Source organism: Gossypium hirsutum, chromosome A01 (genome assembly GCF_007990345.1).
Source record: "Gossypium hirsutum isolate 1008001.06 chromosome A01, Gossypium_hirsutum_v2.1, whole genome shotgun sequence".
Classification (NCBI taxonomy): domain Eukaryota; kingdom Viridiplantae; phylum Streptophyta; class Magnoliopsida; order Malvales; family Malvaceae; genus Gossypium; species Gossypium hirsutum.
Genome location: NC_053424.1, coordinates 6,118,784 through 6,141,561, shown reverse-complemented (window position 1 = coordinate 6,141,561; position 22,778 = coordinate 6,118,784). Strand labels below are relative to the sequence as shown.

General features: G+C 30.4%; 2 protein-coding genes and 1 long non-coding RNA gene across 3 annotated transcripts; all 3 read right to left on the bottom strand.

The window, feature by feature from the left end:
- Positions 1–1,446: 1,446 nt before the first annotated feature.
- LOC107917511 (putative receptor-like protein kinase At3g47110) lies at positions 1,447–10,092 on the bottom strand. The gene is made up of 7 exons (XM_016846854.2): positions 9,297–10,092; positions 8,245–8,385; positions 7,256–7,399; positions 6,425–6,643; positions 4,216–4,356; positions 3,058–3,129; positions 1,447–2,206 (listed from the first exon to the last, which is right to left on the bottom strand). The coding sequence occupies exons 1-7, from the start codon at positions 10,000–10,002 to the stop codon at positions 2,052–2,054; spliced, it is 1,578 nt and encodes a 525-aa protein (XP_016702343.1). The 5' UTR covers positions 10,003–10,092; the 3' UTR covers positions 1,447–2,051.
- A 2,620-nt stretch (positions 10,093–12,712) lies between these two features.
- On the bottom strand, positions 12,713–13,725 carry LOC121204662 (uncharacterized). Its single transcript, XR_005899860.1, has 2 exons — positions 13,313–13,725; positions 12,713–13,023 (listed from the first exon to the last, which is right to left on the bottom strand). It is a non-coding gene; the product is annotated as an uncharacterized lncRNA (long non-coding RNA).
- Positions 13,726–20,138: 6,413 nt separating this feature from the next.
- On the bottom strand, positions 20,139–22,191 carry LOC107917208 (uncharacterized). Its single transcript, XM_016846585.1, has 3 exons — positions 21,937–22,191; positions 20,689–21,075; positions 20,139–20,234 (listed from the first exon to the last, which is right to left on the bottom strand). The coding sequence occupies exons 1-3, from the start codon at positions 22,189–22,191 to the stop codon at positions 20,139–20,141; spliced, it is 738 nt and encodes a 245-aa protein (XP_016702074.1).
- Positions 22,192–22,778: the final 587 nt, after the last annotated feature.

The following is a 22,778-nucleotide window of genomic DNA, read 5'->3' as shown; positions in this document are numbered from 1 at the left end:
CACCTTAATAATTTTTTTAATTATGCTATTACTAAAATCTTGCATTACTTTTAATTGTATCTTTCAAAATATTATGAAATGTTAAAGAATTTATATAAATATATTTGGCAACAAATTAATGTGGTTGTTATTTTAAAAAATTCTTTAAGGTCAACATTGTTTATGATTCAAAAATACCGAAAGTAATTATATTTATATTTATATTTATATTTATATTTATTTATTAAATATTTTCAATTATGTTTAAAATGTATGTCAAGTTTATTTAAATTACTTATATAATATATGTATCATATATATATATTCTAAAGTAAGGTTTGAACATAAAAAAAAAGTATGTCTATAATTTAATATTTACATATTTTTATTTGTTTAATATTAATATTTGTTTTCTGCAATTTTTATGCATGTAATATATTTAAATATTAAAAATATATTATATTCTAAATAATTTTATACATATATTAAATCCCTGTATTGCAGGAGAAAGAAAACTAATGTATATATATATATGAAGTTATAAGATTATGGTAATTTTTGAGACTATAATTCTTAGTTCTAGTGTTTATAATACACTTAAATTTGTGTTTTAATATTTATATTTTAATTTTTAAAATAATTTAGTATCTTAACTTATCAGTTTCTATCTTAAATATTTTATTCTGATTAAAATGTTAAGGTGAGATCGGCTCCTTCCAAGAGAAGTCTTCGAAGTGTCATCCTCGAGGACACCAATCCAGTCCCTCAACAATGGAAGGTATTGTCCCACTCGGGGAAGTGCCTAGGTTGGTGGAGATCCACTTGGGGGTTTTGTCTCCCACTCGGGGGAGCACTTCGATTTTGTAGTGACCGCTACGTGCAAGACTCGGGATAAGTGTTAGTATTGGACGTGTGAATAATCACGAAGGTACCTGGGCGCGCCGTGGATCAAACTAGGTTTGCTTTTATAAGTCCTAAGAACTCAGAGGGTGGTTCGATCTACAGCGTGCCCAAGTACCTTTATAATTATTCACACGCCCAATACTAACACTTATCTCAAGTATTGCAGGTACCAATCACCACAAAACTAAAGCACTCCCCTGAGTGGGTCTCCATCAACCGAAGTGCTCCCTCGAGTGGGACAATTCCTTCTATTGTTGAGGGGCCGGGTCGACATCCCCAAAAACGCCACTTCAAAAACTTTTCCCAAAAGAAGCCAATCCCACCTGAACAAAAATATTTATATAAATTTTAATCATTGCTAACTTTCTTAAATTCTCTGTTAAAAATATAGGCTTTTTTATAATTATAATAATAACAATATGTGATAAATAATTATATAAATGAATCTTCCTAAAAATTCTTTGCTTGATTTAATAAAATACAAAAATATTTTAGATTTTTGAAATTAATCGTAATAGTTAAAATTAAGATTTTTTTGGAAAAAAATTGAGTCTTTCCAACTAAACCGCTGATATTGCATTGGGAGAAAGACAAACAAACTAAAAAATAAAAAATAAAAAATTGTCAGTCAAGCTTTCGATCAACAATTTTCGTTATTGACTGTTGTTACTTTGTTGATTTGGTTGTTTTTTAAATAATATTTTAATATTTTTTATTTTTTTGAATTGGGTTGGTGTCTATATCATATCGAGTGAATCAAATACTATTAACGATTATGTTGATACAATAATGATCAATGATATATATAGTTGATCGAAGGATTTAATTGTTGAACTTTTAACATTTGAGGACTTAATTGGGCTCATTTTTCAATGAGGGATTTGAACTGAAATTTTTGAGAATTTAATGAGTTTATTATACCTTTTAGCCTAAAATATTTTAGGTTTGAATATGTCAAATTTTATTATACTCTTTTTCCATTTAAAAAATTAATCATTATACTTTATTTTTAAGATATTGAATCCTCACTTTTTTTTATTTAAAATTTTAGTTGATGCGTCAATATTTTCCGTTAAAATTTTAGATATTGCTATTAACAATAAAATAAAATAATTAAGGAAAAAAGCAAAATATAAAAATCATGAAACTGAATATATATTGAAAAAATATTATATAATACCTGTTAAGGAATTATTCGATAACTGGAGAAATGTCAAACGTGTTAAATTACTGATGAATGACGAAATAGGCCCGTTTAGCCGATTGGAATAAATGCTTAATTGTTCCAAATCCAGAAGATTCCGAATTTGGTGTGGGATTACACCTACACAGTGAAATATTATTATAAAAAAAGGGTAATCATGTGATAGCATGATTGAAAAGCAAAGTTACCACTAATGAAATGCAATACAATTGCTATACAATACTTAATAATATTGTATTTTCTAAATAAATAAAAAAAGTAGAAATTGAACAATTTCATTTTAGAAATAACCAAAAAAAAAATCAATATATTGAAGAAATGTGATGTAGTACTTAACTAATTATCACTAGGTAAATAGAAGAAATTGAAATGTTGAGGCCCAATATATTCCAAATCACGAATGTTAGGGCGAAGCTAAAAGATAATAATTAAAGGCCAAATTAAATTATAAACATTTTGGAAGATTATAATATAATTTTAGTATAGATAATTATTTTATACATTGTCAATGGAAAAAAATTCCACAAATTTTGGTTGATGCTATTTGGTTTTAGGGTATAATAAAATAATAAGTAAAAAAGTAAAAAAGATAATTGACATTACTTTAGAAAGTTTTTTTTCTTCACTAATAGTGCACAAAATAATTACCCATTTATTAATATATTAACTTACAATTTTAACTTTTTAAAAAAAATCAAATTACAATTTTATTATTTTAGAATGTAGGTACTTACTTGTCTTGATGCCACCTTTACACCAAAGTGAATGTGAGTTATAATATATTTAGATACAACTATTTTTAAATTTGAGTAATTTCAGTAGCATATAATTTTGAATTTGAATCACTTAATTAAGCACTAAATTAAAAAGTTTCAAATATTTAATGCATGAATAATTACATATAAATTGAAAAAAATAAAGAAAAAATAACAACCACGAAAAAGGATGAGTAAAGAAATTATATATAATACCTGTTAGAGAATTATGAGATAAATCGAGAATTCTCAAGTGTGTTAAATTACCAATTTGATGTGGAATTACACCTGCACAATCAAATATTAATTTGTCAAACAAAGATAAAAAAAATTATTTGTTATTTTTATTTTAAGATTAAGAACTTAAGATTTAATAGTCCAAATTTTATTATCCGCGCTTTATTCTAAATCTAACACACTAAATTAAAACTCAAATAATGTCTATTTTATAATTTAGACCAATTAATTTCTTGATGTCAAACATAAAAGATTCAAAACAAGGGTCAAGACTATCAAAAATATTTTTTTAAGTTAAATTTGTTTTTCAAATACATAGTTTTTTTAAGTCAAACCAGATTTTCAACCTGACTTTTTAAGCCAAAGGATAAAAATTTTACTACTAATGAAATCACAAGTATACAATATTTAATAAAATTGTATTTTCTCAATAAAAAAAGTAAAAATTGAACAATTTCATTTAAGAAACAAAAAAATCAGTATATTGAAGAAATGTAATAAAGTACTTAATTAATTATTACTTGTTAAATAGAAGAAATTGAAATCCTGAGGTACAATATATTCCAAATCATAAATCCCTTACCAAAGTAGTGGCAAAGCTAAAAAAAATTAATTGAAGTTGAAGTTAAATTACAAAATTTTGGAAAGTTAATAATGTAATTTTATTATGGATAACTATCTTATATATTATTAGTGGAGTAAAAAAATTATACAAATAAATTTGGGTTGATGTAATTTGTTTTTAAGGTATAATAAAAAATTTTAAATAATTAAAAAAATATATTTGACATTATTTTAGGTCCGTTTATGAAATATAATTACCTATTTATTATATTAATTTACAATTTTAAATTTTTTGTAAAAATCAAATTACAATTTCATCATTTTAGAGTCTAAGTACTTTTTGAAAATGACATATAATATATTTCGATTCAACTATTTTTATATTTGAGTAATTTTAAAAGTATATAATTTTGAATTTAAATCATCTCAATTAAACATTAAGTTAAATGTCCAAGTGTCAAATATTTAACGCATTAGTAATTACATATATATATATATAAATTGAACAAAAAATAAATTTAAGAAAGAAAAAATAACAATAAAAAATGTGAGTGAAGAAATTATATATAGTACCTGTTAGAAAATTATAGGATAAATCGAGAATTCTCAATCGTGTTAAATTAGTGATGGATGGAAGAAGTCCTTTTAGCCCATTAGAAGAAATGCTTAACTGTTCCAAATGGAGAAGATATTCGATTTGGTGTGGGATTACACCTGCACAATTAAATTATTTTGTGAAACAAATATAAAAAAAGATTGTTACTTTTCTTTTAAAATTAAAAGATCAAGATCCAATAGTCAAAATTTTATTATCCAATTCTAAATCTAACACATAAAGCTCAAATAATGTTTATTTTTTAATTTAGGCCAATCAATTTCTTGATGTCAAGCATAAAAGATTCAAAAGAAGGGTCAGTTTTCTATTGAGTTTTAAAAATACTAATTTTTAAGCTAAATCTGTTTTTTAAGTTAAAAGTAATGCTAAATAGATAGTCTTTTTCAAATCAAACCAGCTTTTCAATCTGACTTTTTAAGCTAAAACAAAATAAAAGAAATTCTAATTTGCTTTCCAAAAGCTACTTTCAGTGGGAATTTATAAATTTGCCTCTCATTTGTATAAACTATAAAAAATAAATATGATTTATATGTTCTAATTAAATTTTATAAATAATTTATATTAATTATTTAAAAAGTATTTAAAAATTTTCATATATCATAATATTAACAATAAATTATCATAAATCATTTTATTTTATCTATAATTTAAGTTGAATATTTTTAATACTAAAATACTATTAAATACCTAATAAATTATTTTTAATTATAACTTATGTTTATATATATTCCATACCTCATAATATTAATTAATTTAAATACTATTTAAATAAAAGTATTAATTTTTTATTACAAAATTATGTTTAAAATAGAGATTTTATTATTCTTTTTTCAAATGTAGTTTTTAAAAACACTTCAAACTTTTTAAAATAACTTTTCAGTCTTAAACAATAATCCTAAGTAATTTGATTATTGCTTTTACTTCTAATAAATAATGGATTCTTATTTTTTTTAAAATTAATACATAAACATTATTTCAAAATATATAAAAAATTAAAATGATAATTAGACAATTATATAAAGTTAATCAGTGCTATCTTAAATTGTATAATATGTTCTAATTACAGCAAGTCTTTTTACAAAATTATGATGCACATGCACAAACATCAAAATATCTTTCATGTCTATTTTACGATTCATACATATTAACTTTTTTTAAGTTTAAACATTGTATCCTTAAATATTCTTATTTCCTCTTACATTTTTGTCACCAAAAACGTAGTTTAACTCATGTCACTTTGTAAAGAAAAACACACTCAAATTCAACAGCATATAGCTGAAAAAAAAATTATACAGTAATTAAATTAATGGCCGAAAGAGAAAAAGTATTCCAAGTTTTTCTTGCAGTTTTAATAATTAAAACGTGTTAATCAAACATATAAATTGATGTTCCGTAAAATATCACATTAATGTTTAAGCAAATAACCATATTTGCTTCTTTTAATAAAATATGAAAATATTTTAGATTTTTAAAATTAATCACAATCATTAAAATTATGAATTGAGCACTTTAGCACTATCATGATTGATGAAAAGCATGAAAATACTAAAAAGAACAATCATCGTTGCTTTGGATGTGTATTTAGCAATGAGCTGGAAAGGTAAAGATTCTTTAATCATTGAGATTGGATTAAATGAGGTGTTTAATTGCATTGGATCAAATGAGGTGTTTAGTTGGATTGAGAATAAAAGGCTAAGACTGTGGATGCTGCAATCTATCTTCAAGGATATAAAAAATAAAATGGATAGAGTAGGTAATGTTTCCTTCTCGAAGGTTGAGAAGCACGAAAATGAGATAGTCTCTGCTTTGGCGTTAGCTAGAATAAAAAGGGCTGGAATGTTTAAGGCATGGTGGTGAATATATCATGAGCAATGTTGCTAAATTTCTTCTAAAAAATTGGTTAGTTGTTAATGTCTTAAAGGATCTTTGGTTATATGGGGCTTATGTTTTGGTTGCTTTCACAATTGCTTTTTAGAGAGCATAATAATAGAGGAGGGTTTGGAGGGTCTGGTGGTATGGAATTATAACGTTACCGATATGAGATTTTGGGGGTTTGTATTTGGTAGAATGACACTTTTCGTGAGAGATTGCTGTATTTTGCAGATTATAACATTGTTTGTAAATACTTAAAATGTATAATAATTTGATTGAGAAAAAAAATTTTACCTTCGATATCGTTGGAGCTGAGATCTAGACTCCTAAGCATTGTCAAGTTTCCTATTTCTTTTGGTAGAATCCCTCCCAAAGCACAACCAGCTAAATTTATAATCTGTAACTCTTTGCACTTGAATAAACTCATCGGAATGCTTGTCCGGAACCAGGAGGAACTCAAGTCAAGATCTTGCAATTTAGATAGACGTTCAAATATATCTGATGGGATTTCACCTATAAAATTGTCAGTACTCAAAGATTAGTATTAAACTTTAGAGAAGGAATCAAACTATGATGGATATTTCCTTAAAAACTGTTTTCACCCAATTCTATAAATTTCAATCGATGCAGATTAGCCAACTGAACGGATAATGAGTCATAAAATGAGTTGTTCATTAGGTTGAGTGAAGTAAGGGAAGATATATTTGCAATTTGAGGTGGTAGAGTGCCAGTGAGAAGCATGCTTAGAAAGATTAATACAAACAGGCTTTGTCAAATTTTTTTATTCAAAACATTTTCTTCTCTGCATTTTTAAAAGATTAAAAATCTAAAAAAAAAACAGCAATAGTACACCGTTAAAGGTAAAATAATTTTTATAATTTTTATTATTTTAGACCATATTTTTTAAAGATACATAAAAGAAACCTAAAATAAAATGAAACTATTAAAAAATGAAACAATGTGATAGCATGATTCAAAAGCAATTTTCCATTAAATGAAATGTTAAAGTGTAATATATTTAACACATTTGTAGATATTCAACATAAATTTAATTCAAAGAAAAAGGAAAGCAAAAAATAAAAATAATAAATTGAACATATATTCAAAAGAAATAATATATAATACCTGATAGGTAATTAGCAGATATACTGAGAATTGTCAAACGTGTTAAATTACCGATGGTTGACGGAATAAACTCTCTAAACAAATTGAAAGAAATATTTAATTGTTCCAAATTAAGAAGATTTTGAAACTGGAATGGGATTGCACCTGCAAGTTGAAATATTATTATAAAAAAAGCAACCATGTGATAGCATGATTCAACATTAAATTTACCACTAATAAAATTTACAAGTATACAATATTTAACAAATTTGTATTTTCTTAAAATAAATGATAGAAATTGAACAATTTCATTTAAGAAACAAAAAAAAATTCAATATATATTGAAGAAATGTGATATAGTACTCAACTAAATATTACTGGATAAATAGAAAAAATTGAAATGTTGAGGTCCTATGAAAGTAAGAGCGAAGCTAAAAAAAAAAATTAATGGAAGGGAAATGTAAATTATAAATTTTTGAAGAAATTAAAATATAATTTTATTATGGGTAATTATCTTATATACTATTAGTGGAGTAAAAAAAGTTCACAAGTGAATTTGGATTGATACAATTTATTTTTAAGATAACATAAAATAATTAAAAAATTTGATATTATCTTAGATTCGCTTATGATTTTTTATTTTACTGATAGTAGATAGAATAATTACTCATTTCTTATTATAATAACTTATGATTTTAAAAATTTTGTAAAAATCAAATTACAATTTTATTATCTTAGAGTTTAAGTACTTACTTGTCCCGCTGCCATCTTTTCACCAAAGTGAAGATGACATATAATATATTTACATCCAACTATTTTTAAATTTGAGTAATTTTAGAAGCATATAATTTTGAATTTAAATCATTTCAATTAAACGTTAAGTTAAATGCCCAAGTGTCAAATATTAATGCATTGATAATCACACATATATAAATTGAACAAAAAATAAATTTAAGAAAGAAAAAATAACAATCAAGAAAAAAAATGGGTGAAGAAATAATATATAATACCAGTTAAATCATTTCTGGATAAATCAAGAATTCTCAAACGTGTTAAATTATCCATAGCTGGGGGACGCCATATTAGCATATTGCCAGAAATGGTTAATTGTTCCAAATTGAGAAGATTTCCTATTTGGTGTGGAATTTCACCTGCACAATTAAATTAATTTGTAAAACAAATATAAAATAAATATTTACTACTTTTATTTTAAGATTAAAAGATCAAAGTCCAATAATCCAAATTTTATTATCGAGTTTTATTCTAAATGTAACACACTAAATTGAAGCTTAAATAAATTCTATTTTCTAATTTAGGCAAATTAATTTCTTGATGTCAAACATAAAAATTTCTAAACAAAGGATCAGTTTTCTATTGAGTTTCAAAATTACCTTTTAAGGTAAATATGTTTTTCAAGTTGAAAGTAAATAGATAGTTTTTTAAATCAAACCAACATAAATAAAAATTATAATTTTCTTTTCAAAAGATATTTTGAGTTTCAATTTATAAATTTACCTCTCATTTATATAAACTATACAAGATTATTAATTAATTTAAATATCATTTAAATTCATATATTAATTTTATTCATTACAAAATCATGTTTAAAATATAAAAAAATTCAAGAACGCTTCAAACTTTTCAAATAACTTTCCAGTCTTAATAAAAATAAAAATAAAAAACTTGTACATTAGTAGAATTGAAGCAATGATCCTGAGTAATTTTGATTATTTCTTTTACTTCTAACAAATAATGGATTCTTTGCCTAAACATTATTTCAAAAGAAATAGAAAAATAGAATGATAATTATTTAAAATTAATCAAAGCTATCTTAAATTGATCTTTTTTAAAATAACACATTAATATTTAAGCCAATAACCATATTTGCTTCTTTTAATAAAATATGATAATATTTTAGATTTTTAAAAATTAATCATCATTAAAATTATGAATTGAGCACATTAGCGCTATCATGATTGATGAAAAGTATGAAATTTCTTTAATAATATATATTTTTTTTGCTACCTTGAAATCCGAAAGAGAATAATTTTTTTCCGTTTACCTTCGATCCGGTTGTTGTCGAGATGCAGACTCCTAAGCATTGTCAAGTTTCCTATTTCTTTTGGTAGAATCCCTTCCAACCTATTGCTTTCTAAATTTAAGAACTGTAACTCTTTGCACTTGAGTAAATCTATCGGAATTTTTCCCGAGAGATTGTTCATACCCAAGTTAAGACTTTGCAGTTTAGGTAGACGTTCAAACATATCTGATGGGATTTGACCTGTAAATTTATTAGCACTTAAAGACAAGTATTGAAGTTTAGGAAAGGAATCAAACCATGATGGAATCTCTTCATAAAAATAGTTTTCACCCAATTCTATAAATTTCAGTCGATGCAAATTAGCCAACTGAATGGGTAATGAGCCATGAAATGAGTTGTTCATCAAGTTGAGTGAAGTAAGGAAAGATAAATTTCCAATTTGAGGTGGTAGAGTGCCAGTGAGAAGCATGTTAGAAAGATTAACAGCTATGACTCTTTGATGTCGAGATCCACAAGTGACACCAACCCAATTACAAACAGAAGTTGTAATAGACCAGTTGGTTTTCAAAATCTTTTGAGGATCGCTAACAACATGAGCTTTCAGTGCTTGAAGAGCTGACTGATCAATGCTGGTATCGATTTTTGTTTTGGTAGAGACTGAAACAACAAAGTAAGGTAACAGCACGGCCATCGTAAGAGCGAGAATGAACCGAGGGACATTTCCCATCACAATTTGTGGAACTGCAACAATTGTGATCAGAGGTATGCTCCAAGTGGCGAAATTTGTGATGAGACTTGCTCTACTGTTGGTTTTGTTTTGTTTATTTTTCTTACAAAATTCAATCATATATATAGAAAACCAATGAGGTTTTTTTAATCCAAACAATTGGCCGTAATTGTCTACACATGCGACTTATTGACGACTTGTAGCTTAGCTGTGGTTGGCTTTGACTAATAATTTTCTTTTCAGTTGTTTACAATAGGGACGTCATGGTTAGAGATTAACCAAATTCACTTGTAGCTTAGAAACAATTGGATTTCTTTTTAAAGTTAGAAATTAATTTTATAGGATTAAGGGAACCTAAATCAAAACAATTTTCCAATAATTTTTCGAAATTTAGTTAATTTTTGCCAACTCTGCAAATCACTGGCCAAATATTTCAGAGTATCATTAAAATTTTAATTTCAAAAGAAGAATACAATCAAAATTATTTGCTCTACTGATTAAATGTGATAACCAACCATAATATAATTTTTTGGTAAAAGTATCATGGAAGTTTCTGTATTAGGAGTCAATTTGCATTTTGTCCCTTCTACTCAGAAAATGAGTTGTGCATTAGATCAAAGAGAAAATTGGTCATTTCTTTTAAAAAATTTCATCCCTTTATATCATTAAAAACTAGTGTGACTGACAGAATAACTAGACAATTACATGTGGCATGCCATGTATATCTCATATTAGAAAAAGGATTATATGAAACTATGATCCACGTTATTCCTATCCCTTTCCAATAAGAGAATGACAAATCAGATTTTTCCTCCTGATTTTTAGTATTTTTAGATGAATTTGAATTTTTTTAGGATGAAAAAGCTGAAAATCAGAAGGAAAAATCTGATTTATCATCCTCTTACTAAAAATCTGGTTTTTAGTGTCGAAACTATTTTAAAATTAAAAAAACGGACGATCGACTTTTTTAAAACAAAACGTGGAGTCACCACCAATCTTTTATTTAGGTGTGATTGGGTCACCTAATAAAACACTTTGTTTTATTTAAATCGATTTTGGCCTACGTAAATATGAGAAAACGGGTTCGGAAGTCGGTTACGTATGAGGAAGGATTAGCACCCTCACTACGCCAAAAATTGGTACCAAATTGATTAAATATTGTCCTTATGTCTAAGATTTAAAAATGTTTTTGAAATGTGGTTCCTTTTATAAACATTTGAATAGCTCAAGTTAGTCGTCAGAATTCTTTTGTTTCAGAGGTATGCAGCATCACATCCAGCACAATAGGACACGATCCTTTATACCCTCGAAAACATGATAAATTTTGACTTCCAGAAGTTTATATGTCAAAAATTACAAAAGGATGCCCAATATTTTAGTCCAACGAAAAAACCGAAACCCAGCACAGTAGGGCACGATTCCTCGAATTTCTAGACATTGAACATTGCCTTGTTTTAGAATTTAGAAAACATGAGTGAAATTCTAAAGGAATATTCGATTATTTTGAACAAACGGGAAATTGCAACCCAGCACGATAGGGCACGATTCCCCGAATTACCAAACATCGAACGTTGCCTTCATTTTAAAGAATTTTTAAAGACATGAATGAAATTCCAAAGGAATATTCTATTATTTTGAACAAACGGGAAATTGCAACCTAGCACGATAGGGCACGATTCCCCGAATTGCCAAACATCAAACATTGCCTTCGTTTTAAAGAATTTTTAAAGACATGATTATAAAACTAGCTTAAAACGCATTAATTCGACTTGAAATAAAACGGAATACTTAGTTTTAAAGAGTTGGAAGTTACAAAGCAATATTTCATAAATCAAAAGGAAAACAATGATCATGGGATGATATACACACATAAAATATAACACTTGATGAATAAAGATAAAATAGTCTTATTTAATCAACTAACAAAATAAACAATTAAATATGATTAATCTAAAAATATAACCCAATTTTCAAGCATGTACGGCGAATAATTAATATAACAATACAAAACAATGAATAAATAATATGCAACGACAATGTATGGCACCATATAAATCAACCAACAAAACATGTACAAAACAAAATGGAATTTAGAAGTCAATGCGGTATAAGACATTTTCCAAAATAATGATGAATTAATGAACACATAATATATAAGTTGACAAATTTGCATAAAAACTAGGGATATATAATTATGGAAATAGATATTATAGAATAAAAGTTTGAATCAAATTATAGGCAAAATATTTTAAACACAAATTCATTTAAAAATTGACAATGTACACGATAACTTAAATAATATGTAAAATATAAAAGAATAATAAAAATACATGATAAGATATAATACACATAATAGATTTACAAAACATGCATATATAAATAGATTTATTGTAAAAATAGCATGAGATTAATAATATATATAAAAAATTAAGTTAATCTATAAATTATATACGTACCATTATACATAGAAAACATTCAAATGAGATACTATATAAAACATAAAAATAATATAATATAAAGAAACATTCCAAAATAACAATTTTATAAATACAAAGATGAAGTTCCTAAAATAGTTTCATATATTCATAAAGAAAAATACTTGCTGAATCATAAAGCAAGAAGTATTTTAAATAGAAAAATTTATTAAAGTAATAGATGTATTAATATATATAAAAATATTTAAACAAGAGGTTATATAAAAGTATTAAAATAGCTTAATGCAAAAAGGATTTTAAAATGATGATTGTAAGGCCCAATTTTGGCCCGGGCCCGTACAAGCAATAAAAAATACAATAAATAAAACCAAATATCAAAATTACTCAAAATCCAATCCTAAATAAACCCCATGACCCAAAGACAATGGCCCAACACCCAAAATGAGCCCAAACGGCCCAAATACTAAACCAAATTTGGCAAACCCTAGCCCTAGCAGCAGATGCGCCACAACCGGACAGTAGCCCCAGCCTCCGTACCCTCCAGCAGCCACGCCCGCGCCTCCGTATGCCAACACAGCACCCGTACCTGCACACCAAACACAAGAAAACAACAGACACAAGAAAATAGCAAAAAATTGTATATTTTATTTTTATTTTTCTTCTCTCGACTATAAAGCCTAAAGAGAATCACTTGTAAGTTTTTTACGCTCACAGAGAACACGCACAAAAAAAGGCATATTGAATACAAAAGCAACCAAAAAATTAAAAAAAGGTGATTTCGTGCGTCTTGTGTTTCCTCTTTTGAATATGTTTTTCCTCTTTCTTTTCGTTTTGTATGTGTTTTCTTAGTATAATGAAATAAGGAGGGAGTTTACCTTCGTGAATAAACGACTGAAATCCTCATCTCCTTCGTAGACATTGGAGTTTGAGAGGAGATTTCAAGGTCGAAATTGACGAACCTTGAACGTGAGGAACCACTTTGGACCACTGTCCATTGATTACAATGGCAGAATGGGGGTCGAACGGCAGATGGAATAAGGGCAAGCTTTTAGGTTTTTCAATTTCCCCTTTTGTTCTGCCGAAATGCCTTGATTTCTAGGCTAATTTTCCTTTTAATTGGAAGGCACGAAGTGACGCCGTTTCAGGTAAGGCTCAACAGCCTTGAAACGACGCCGTCTCAAAAGAGGGGGCTAGGATCTGCGTGTTGACCCTTCGGGTAGGCCAGATCCTCGCTTCTTTGTTTAAAAGGGTTAATTTCACGCTAGGTCCTTCCTCCTTGCGTGGTCATTCAATAGCATACCATTTGTTTTATTTATTTCTTTTAATTTAGCCCCGAAATTTATGCTTGTTTGCAAAGGGATCCGCGCCTGAGCACTGCGTTTTGGGAGCTGGGTTATTTCCAGCTTAAGTCCCCACGCATCTTCGCGCATGGCATATTGGTCCCTATTGTTATTATTGTTAATTTTCGAATTATCGCTTTGTTTTAGTTTAATTTTAATTTATTTTTTTTTGTTTTATAGCCCTTTTTTTATTCTTAATCAATTATTTGTACTTTTTAAACAACTTTGGTAATTGTTACTTTGTCATTGTAATTTTTTTTTTTTGCAATGTCATCATCACATTTCGTATATTTTATAAATGTTTATTTCCTTTACATTATTATACATATATATATACCTTATAATAAAGTTAATGTTATTTCATACATATAATGGTTTTTGACTCTATCCATGTGTTCTAACATATATTTTTGCTATTCTAATATGTTTTGTATATATGTTTTGCATAAAATTTAAATTATTTTTATACTTATTTATATTATTACATATATTTGATTTATATACATTATTAAACCTATACATTTTATACATATAGTTTTCTTACATAAATAAGCATGTTCTTAAATCTATTGTGTAATTTATAATAAAATTAATTTAGTCCTATACATATTATCAATTCTATGTCATTTTACATGTACTTGCTTTTAAATTTATATGTATATGTATTAATACACTTATTACTTTAATAGATTTTTCTTTTTAAAACACTTCTTGCTTTATGATTTATCAAGTATTTTCTTTATATATATATGAAACTATTTTAGAAACTTCATCTTTGTAATTATAAAATTACTATTTTTGAATGTTCCTTTATATTATATTACTTTTGTGTTTTATATAGCCTCTTATTTAAATGTTTTTGATATAAGGGTATGTATATAATTTTTAGACTAACTTAAAATTTTTATATATTATTATTAATCTCATGATCTTTTTACAATAAATTTACATGTACATATGTTTTATAAATCTATTTTGTGTATTATGTCTTGTCATATATCTTTATTATTCTTTCGTATTATATATATTATTTAAATTATCATGTACTTTGTCAACTTTTAAATGAATTTGTGTTTAAAATATCTTACATACAATTTGATTCAAACTTTTATTCTACAATATCTATTCAAAAATTATATATCTATCCTTAGTTTTTATACAAATTTGTCAACCTACATACTATGTGTCCATTTATTCGTTATTATTTTAAAATCGTTATAGCACATTAGCTTCTAATTGCTATGTTGTTGCTTTTTTTACGTCTTGCATTGACTATTTTATATCATGCTATGTATTATGTGTATTGTTTTGGTTGTATCGAATTGTTATATTGTTATTTTCATCATTGCATTATTATATCAATTATTTCCCATGCATGATTGTAGTCGGGTTACATTTTTTAGGTTAGTTATACTTAATTATTAGTTTGTTAATTGATTGTATCTCATGTGTATATTATCCCATATCATTGTTTTCCACTCGGTTTACGAAATTTGGTTTTATAATGTCCAAATCTTTAGAATTAACTTCGTTTTATTTCAAGTCGTACTAAGGCATTTTAAGCTATTTTTATAATTATTCATTTAAAAATTCTTTAAGCGAAGGCGATACTCAATGTTTGGCAATTCGGGAATCGTGCCCTATCGTGCTGGGTTGCGATTTCCCGTTTGTTCAAAACAATCGAATATTCCTTCGAAATTTCACTCATGTTTTTAAAAATTCTTTAAAACAAAGGCGATACTCGATGTATGGAAATTCGAGAATCGTGCCCTATCGTGCTGGGTTGCGATTTCTCATTTGTTCAAAACAATCGAAGATTCCTTTGGAATTTCACTCGAGTCTTTAAAAGCTCTTCAAAACGAAGGTAATACTCGATGTTTGACAATTTGGGGAATCGTGCCTTATCATGCTGGGTTGCAATTTCCTGTTTGTTCAAAATAGTCGAATATTCCTTTAAAATTTCACTCATGTTCTCTAAATTCTAAAATAAGGCAATGTCCGATATCTAGAAATTCGAAGAATCGTGCCCTATTGCGCTAGGTTTCGATTTTTTCGTTGGACTAAATAATTGGGCATCCTTTTGCGGTTTTCAACCTATAAACTTTTGGAAGTCAAAATTTATCATGTTTTTGAGGGTATAAAGGATCGTGTCTTATCGTGCTGGATATGATGCTATATTCCTCTGAAACAAGAGAATTTTGATGACCAACTCGGGTTATTCAAATGTTATTAAAAGGAACCACATTCCAAAAACATTTTTAAATTTTAGACATAAAGACAGTATCTAATCGATTTGGTACCAATTTTGGGCGTAATGAGGGTGCTAACCCTTCCTCATACGTAACCGACTCCCGAATCCATTTTCTCATATTTACGTAGGACAAAATCGTTGTTTTAGTAAAAAGAAATATTTTATTAAAATAACCAAATTTCTAGGTAATCTGGTCACACCTAAACAAAAAAGGATCGGTGGCGACTCTATTTTCGTTTTTTAAAAAGTCGATCCCCCGTTTTTCATTAAATTTAAAATTTTGAAAGATGGTTTCGACAATGATTTTATAAAACAAACTAAAGTTATTAAGATGGCTCAACTCATGTACAAAAATATTGTGAATCTTCAAAATAATAGGTATTATAAATTGAACACTCAATGAGAATAATATGTATACTAATATGTATAAAATATTTTTAAGAAAAAATATTGTGCAAAATGTAAAAATAATAAGATAAAAGAAACCTCAAAATAATTGAACAAATGAAAACAAATAAAATCATTAAAATAAATTAACATATACAAAAATATTAAGAGTATTTTAAATTAGCAGATTATACAAATAAAAGACCAAATTAAGATTACACCTAAAATAAAAGGGATAATTTACAAATAAAATAGTTTAAAAAACGTGCAAAGCATATAAATGTACAAGGACTAGAACTGGAAATAATTCAGGTCTCAAAACGCTGCACCTTGGAGCGAACTAAAATGAAATAGCGTACAAATTTTTGGGGAAAAATTAAAACACATGGATGCCAATGGGGGTCTGCTGAAATGCTGCGTAAAAAGTGAGGGATTAATCGTGGAAATTTCCCATTTGACATTCAAATGCACAAATTGGGTCTGGGCATGGATCAACACGCGGTCCCCACCCTTAAACACCACCATTTCAATTTATTTCAAAATTAAAAGCCATTTAATGGCAATTCCCTTTTTTCAAGCCATAAACCATTAGGTTTTCGGAGTAGCAGCTCTCTTATCCCATTTTCTTTGCAGCCAACCTTTTAACAAATATTTACAGCCTAAAATCAACCTGCTAGAGCCTTATTTTGTAGCCGCCGAACCCACCATTCGATTTGATGGTCGACGGTGCACGAATAGAGATCCGATCTTGCCCACAAAGATCACCCATGAAAATTAGGTAAATTAATCCCTCTCCTTTTCTTCTTTAAAAAAAACTCAAATCATGCGTTAATCTCTTTAAAAACAAAGCAGAAATTCAAAAGAAACAAACATTCGATCCTCGCCCGAATCTTTATATTTTCAAGATATTTGGGTATTCATCGGTGTCGATTCACATACTAAAAAAGGAAATCGAGCCAATGAAAAGGAAAATAAATCGAAAGAGAAGGAACAAAGAAGCTTGAAATCACCTTTACTATTTTTGATTTCTTTTTCTCTGTTCTGTGTGCGTAAAAAAAACATACAATGGCAGTGTTGGCTTTATAGCCAAAAACTAAAAGAAAAATAAATATAGAAATACAATATTTTTCTTGCTTTTTGTTGTCGTTCTCTTGTTCGTTTGCATGTACGGGGTACTGGGCGTGTGCTGGCACTTGGTGTGAGGCGTATGGAGGTGCGCGTGGCGGCACGGAGGGTACGGAGCCAGGCTTTGGGCGCACGGACGCCGTACATAGGGGTGTTGGCTGCGGTGCACCTAATAAACCTAGGGTTTCTGAAACTATTTTGATTTTGGGCCACTTGGGCCTTGAATTTTTGGACTGTAATTAGGTTTTTTTTTTATTATTTTGGGCTTTGATGTGGACCCGGGCAAATTGGCCTGTTTATAGCTGCCCCTCTTTGCTCATTATCATGTAACGAGAATAGAGCAAAGATTCCAAAGAGGGCCAATTTTTCCCGGTCTCGCAGAATCATGACTTCTTTGGTGTTCTTCTTCTTCGAGGTAGCCTTGTTCTGATCCTCTACAACTTCAGGGATATAGGAATTGTTGCTCCAATTTGCTCCGCTGTATCTCTAAAGAGACTAGTCTTGTAGCTTTTAATCTGTTCTACCGCAGCTGCTCCATTGCAACCTCAGGGACATATGGTTCGTGTATTTTTATCCTACTCTACTGCAACTTCAAAGAGATAAGGATTGTGGCTTCGATCTGCTCCACTACAACTTCAAGGAGATAAGATCTGCAATTTTCAGCCTGTTACCCTACTGCTTAGGGGGTTAAGGTTCACCGTCTTTGATCTGTTCCACTGCAACTTTAGGGAGACAAGATCTATGATCTTCAACCTGTTACCCTACCACTGAGGGGGTTAAGGCTTGCTTTCTTTGATCTGTTCCACTGCAACTTTAGGGAGATAAGATATGCAATTTAGCTTGTTACCCTACTACTTAGGGGGTTAAGGTTCACCGTCTTCGATCTATTCCACTGCAACTTCAGGGAGATAAGATCTTCAATCTTCATCCTATTAACCTACTACTTAGGTGGTTAAGGCTTGCTTCTTTGATTTGCTCCACTACTGTTTAGGGAAACAAGATCTACAATCTTTAGCCTGTTACCCTACTACTTAGGGGGTTAAGCCTTACTTCTTCGATCTGCTCCACTACTGCTTAGGAAGGCAAGATCTACAATCTTCGGCCTGTTACCCTACTACTTAAGGGGTTAAGGCTTGCCGTCTTTGATCTGTTCCACTACAACTTCAGGGAGACAAGATCTGTGAATTCACCGATGTTGCTACACCGTCCTCTAAGGGCATGATTTGTAGAATCAGTTCCCTGTACCTATGCTTATGCCAAATAATTAGGATGCCATGATCAACATGAGTCAAATGCTCCTAACTAGATGAATAATTATGAATGTAGAAATGTCATGAGAGTGATTCCTTTTTAAATGCTTAAGGTATCATTACTCATAGTTCATCAGGGTTCTGTCATTGTTGTGCTATCATGTCTTCTTGTTTAGCCGGTATCTTTGACAGAAAATTTGAAGAGATAGTCACAATTTGGACTATTCTTTTTCTAATGTTTCCAACTTTTGAATCTGGTTAGTCCTGACTAGTGGCCCTATGTCAGGTCCTTGTACCATTTAGAGACCTTCCAGAGTAATATGCATAACTTCTTTTGTGTGAATATTATCAGTCCAAAAATCATGATTTCAACGAAAAATGCTCGAAAGAGATTATCATAATGGACAAGATGGAATTTTATTGAGAGTAAAACTCAAAGTGAATAAATTAAGTAGGATAGTAAGTCTGCTAAGGTAAAAAATAAAATGAGAAAAAAGTGCCCCAGATATCGCAGCACGAGCTTCACTATTCCAACTTCTCAAAGGCCATTTCGAGCTAAATATGTGTTCAGAAGATCCCGCGTATTTTGTTGATGCTCCAAGATGTACTATTATTTCCTCTTGTTAATTTAGGGAGGACAAGAATACCACATGTCTCGTATTCAAGATTTGAGCTACCCGTTTTCGGGTTTTCAACTCAAAACCCCTTTGGTCTCAAAGTGCCCTTTGTGGGTTTTCACCTTGGCCTTTCCATTTTTTTTTCTTGGTCTCAAAGCGCCCTTTGCGGGTTTTCACCTTGGCCTCTCCCTCTTTAGGTAAAATACTTTTTAACGGAATCCGAATTCACGAGATTGGGCAAGTTTTTACTATCCATTTCGGCTAGAATTAACGCTCCTCTGGAGAAAGCTTTCTTCACAACGTAAGTCCCCTCCCAATTGGGCATCCATTTTCCTCTAAAATCCTTCTGTATAGGAAAGATATTTTTCAGAACCAGATCTCCCTCATGAAACTCTATTGGGCGAACCTTGTTGTCATAAGCCCGCATCATTCGTTTTTGGTACATCTGACCATGACAGATAACTCTTAGCCTCTTTTCCTCAATCAAGTTCAATTGATCGTATCGAGACTGGATCCACTCTGCTTCATCTAACTTTAACTCCGACAATACTCGAAGGGATGGGATCTCGACTTCGATTGGCAAAACCACTTCCATTCTGTAAACCAAAGAGAAAGGCGTTGCCCCAGTAGAGGTTCTGACTGATGTTCGATAAGCCAAGAAGGCAAATGGTAACTTCTCATGCCAATCTTTGTAGGTCTCAATCATTTTCCCCATAATCTCCTTAATGTTTTTATTGGCCACTTCCACTGCCCCATTCACTTTTGGGCAATATGGTGACGAGTTGTGGGGTCTGATCTTGAACTGACTGCAGACTTTCGCTATCGTACTATTGTTTAAGTTTAATGCATTATCAGATATGATCCTCTCCGGCATTCCATATCGACATATGATCTCTTTTTTTAGAAATTTGCTCACTGCCGACTTTGTAACATTGGCATATGAAGCAGCTTCTACCCATTTGGTGAAGTAGTCGATAACCACAAAGATGAACCGATGCCCATTGGAAGCTTTCGGAGATATTGGTCCAATCACATCTATACCCCACATAGAGAAAGGCCATAGGGAAGTCATGACATGCAGCGGTGAAAGAGGCACATGAATTTTGTCTCCATAGATTTGGCATAATTGACACAGTCTCCTTCCATAGTGGACCAATAATTCCCAAATCTCATAATTTGTCTGGCCATTGTAAAGCCATTAGCGTGTGTCCCACAGACACCCTCATGGACTTCTTCTAAGATTTTCTTAGCCTTTATAGCGTCTACGCATCTTAATAGCACTTGATCCTTTTTTCTTTTGTATAGGATCTCCTCATCTAAGACATAGTCAATGGTCAATCTTCTCAGTGTCCTTTTGTCATTCTCGCTTGCCTGGTCCGGGTACCCACGATTCTTCACGTATTGCAATATATCGTGAAACCAAGGGTGGTCATCTTTTTCTTCGTCTTCTTCAATATTGTAACAATGAGCCAAAGTTTCATAAATACTCATTCGGATGGGTTTGACATCTTCTTGTTTATTCACTTTGATCATGGAAGCCAAGATAGCCAAAGCATCGGCTATCTGATTTTCGTCCCGTGGAAGGTAGCAGAAGGTAATGTCATCGAACTCTTTAACCAATTCAAGGACCAGTTTTCGATAATCGATTGACTTGGGATCTCTGGTCTCCTATTCTCCTTTGAGTTGATAAATTACTAACACAGAATCTCCATACACCTCCAGCACTTTAATCTTGCATTCTATGGCTGCACGGATACCCATGATGCACGCTTCGTATTCTGCCATGTTATTCGTATAATCAAAATCTAATTTACTAATAAATGGATAGTGATCTTCGTTTGGAGATACCAAAACTGCCCCGATTCTATTACCCATAGCATTTGACTCCCCATCGAAGTTTAGTTTCCAGGGAAGTTCTTCTAGAGCACCTTATTCAATGGTCGCAACACACATCAGGTCTTCATTCGGGAATAAAAGTTCAAGAGCTCGTAATCTTCCAAAGCTCTACTGGCTAGAAAATCTGCTATTGCACTTCCTTTTACTGCTTTCTGGTTCACATAGACTCTGTCAAATTCAGATAGCAGAGTTTGCCATCGGGCCATCCTTCCATTCAAAGTTGGTGACTCCATCATGTACTTTAAAGGCTCTAGTTTTGAGATGAGCCAAGTAGAGTGATACAACATATACTGCCTCAACCTTCGAGTTGTCCAAACCAAGGTATAACACAACTTTTCTATCGGCGAATATCTCGTCTCACATTCAGTGAACTTTTTACTAAGATAGTAAATAGCTTTTTCTTTCCTTCCTGACTCATCACGCTGACCAAGTACGCATCCCATAGAATTCTCAAATACTGCCAAACACAGTATCAATAGCTTATCGGGGTTAGGTGGCATCAGCACCAGAGCGTTGGATAAGTACCATTTGACCTTGTCGAAAGCCCTTTGGCATTCTTCATCCCATACACCTGGGTTGTAGTTGTGAGACGAACCGAGCGATGTAACTTAATTTTCCTAGAAAGCCTCGAACCTCTTTCCGAGTACGCGGTGGAGATAGCTCTTGTATGGCTTTAACTTTGTCTGGATCGATCTCAATCCCTTTCTCACTAACCATGAATCCGAAAAGCTTTCTAGACTTGGCTCCGAAGGTATATTTGGCCGGATTGAGTTTTAGCTGAAACTTCCTCAACCTTAAGAACAACTTTCTCAGGACTTGTACATGCTTCTTCTCTGTTTGGGACTTTGCGATCATATCACCAACATAAACTTTGATTTCTTTGTGCATCATGTCGTGGAACAGGGTTACCATGGCCCTTTGATATGTTGCCCCCGCATTTTTCAGTCCAAACGGCATCACCTTGTACTAGAACGTGCCCCACATGGTTACAAATGTGGTCTTCTCCATATCTTCAAGATGCATCTTGATCTGGTTATATCCGGAGAAACCGTCCATGAAGGAAAACAATGAGTGTCCTACCGTGTTGTCCACTAGGGTGTCAATATGAGGTAGTGGAAAATTATCTTTCGGGCTGACTTTATTCAAATATTTGTAGTCTACACACATTCGTACTTTTCCATCCTTCTTTGGGACGGGGATGATGTTGGCTACCCACTATGTGTATTTTACCACATTTAAAAATCCAGGGTCAAACTGCTTTCTAACATCTTCTTTTATTTTTAGCAAGATGTCGGGCCTCATTCTTCGGTGTTTTTGCTGAACTAGCTTACATTCTTCCCTTATGGGGAGTCGATGCACCACAATATCAGTGTTCAACCCGGGCATATCTTGGTATGACCTTGCGAAGACATCTTTGAATTCTTGAAGTAATTCGATAAGGTCTCGCTTCATCTCCATGGTGATACAAGTCCCGA

Coding starts and splice junctions, on each gene's coding strand:
- LOC107917511 (XM_016846854.2), bottom strand. CDS start 10,002: ATGGGAAATGTCCCTCGGTTCATTCTCGCTCTTACGATGGCCGTGCTG. Junction 4,357..6,424: donor CAGCTCCAACGATATCGAAG/GTAAAATTTTTT, acceptor TTAATTGTGCAG/GTGTAATCCCACACCAAATC. Junction 2,207..3,057: donor ATCTCATAATTCTCTAACAG/GTATTATATATA, acceptor TTCACTGTGTAG/GTGTAATCCCACACCAAATT.
- LOC107917208 (XM_016846585.1), bottom strand. CDS start 22,191: ATGCACAAAGAAATCAAAGTTTATGTTGGTGATATGATCGCAAAGTCC. Junction 21,076..21,936: donor CACCGCGTACTCGGAAAGAG/GTTCGAGGCTTT, acceptor AAAGGAGAATAG/GAGACCAGAGATCCCAAGTC. Junction 20,235..20,688: donor ACAAAAGAAAAAAGGATCAA/GTGCTATTAAGA, acceptor CTTAAACAATAG/TACGATAGCGAAAGTCTGCA.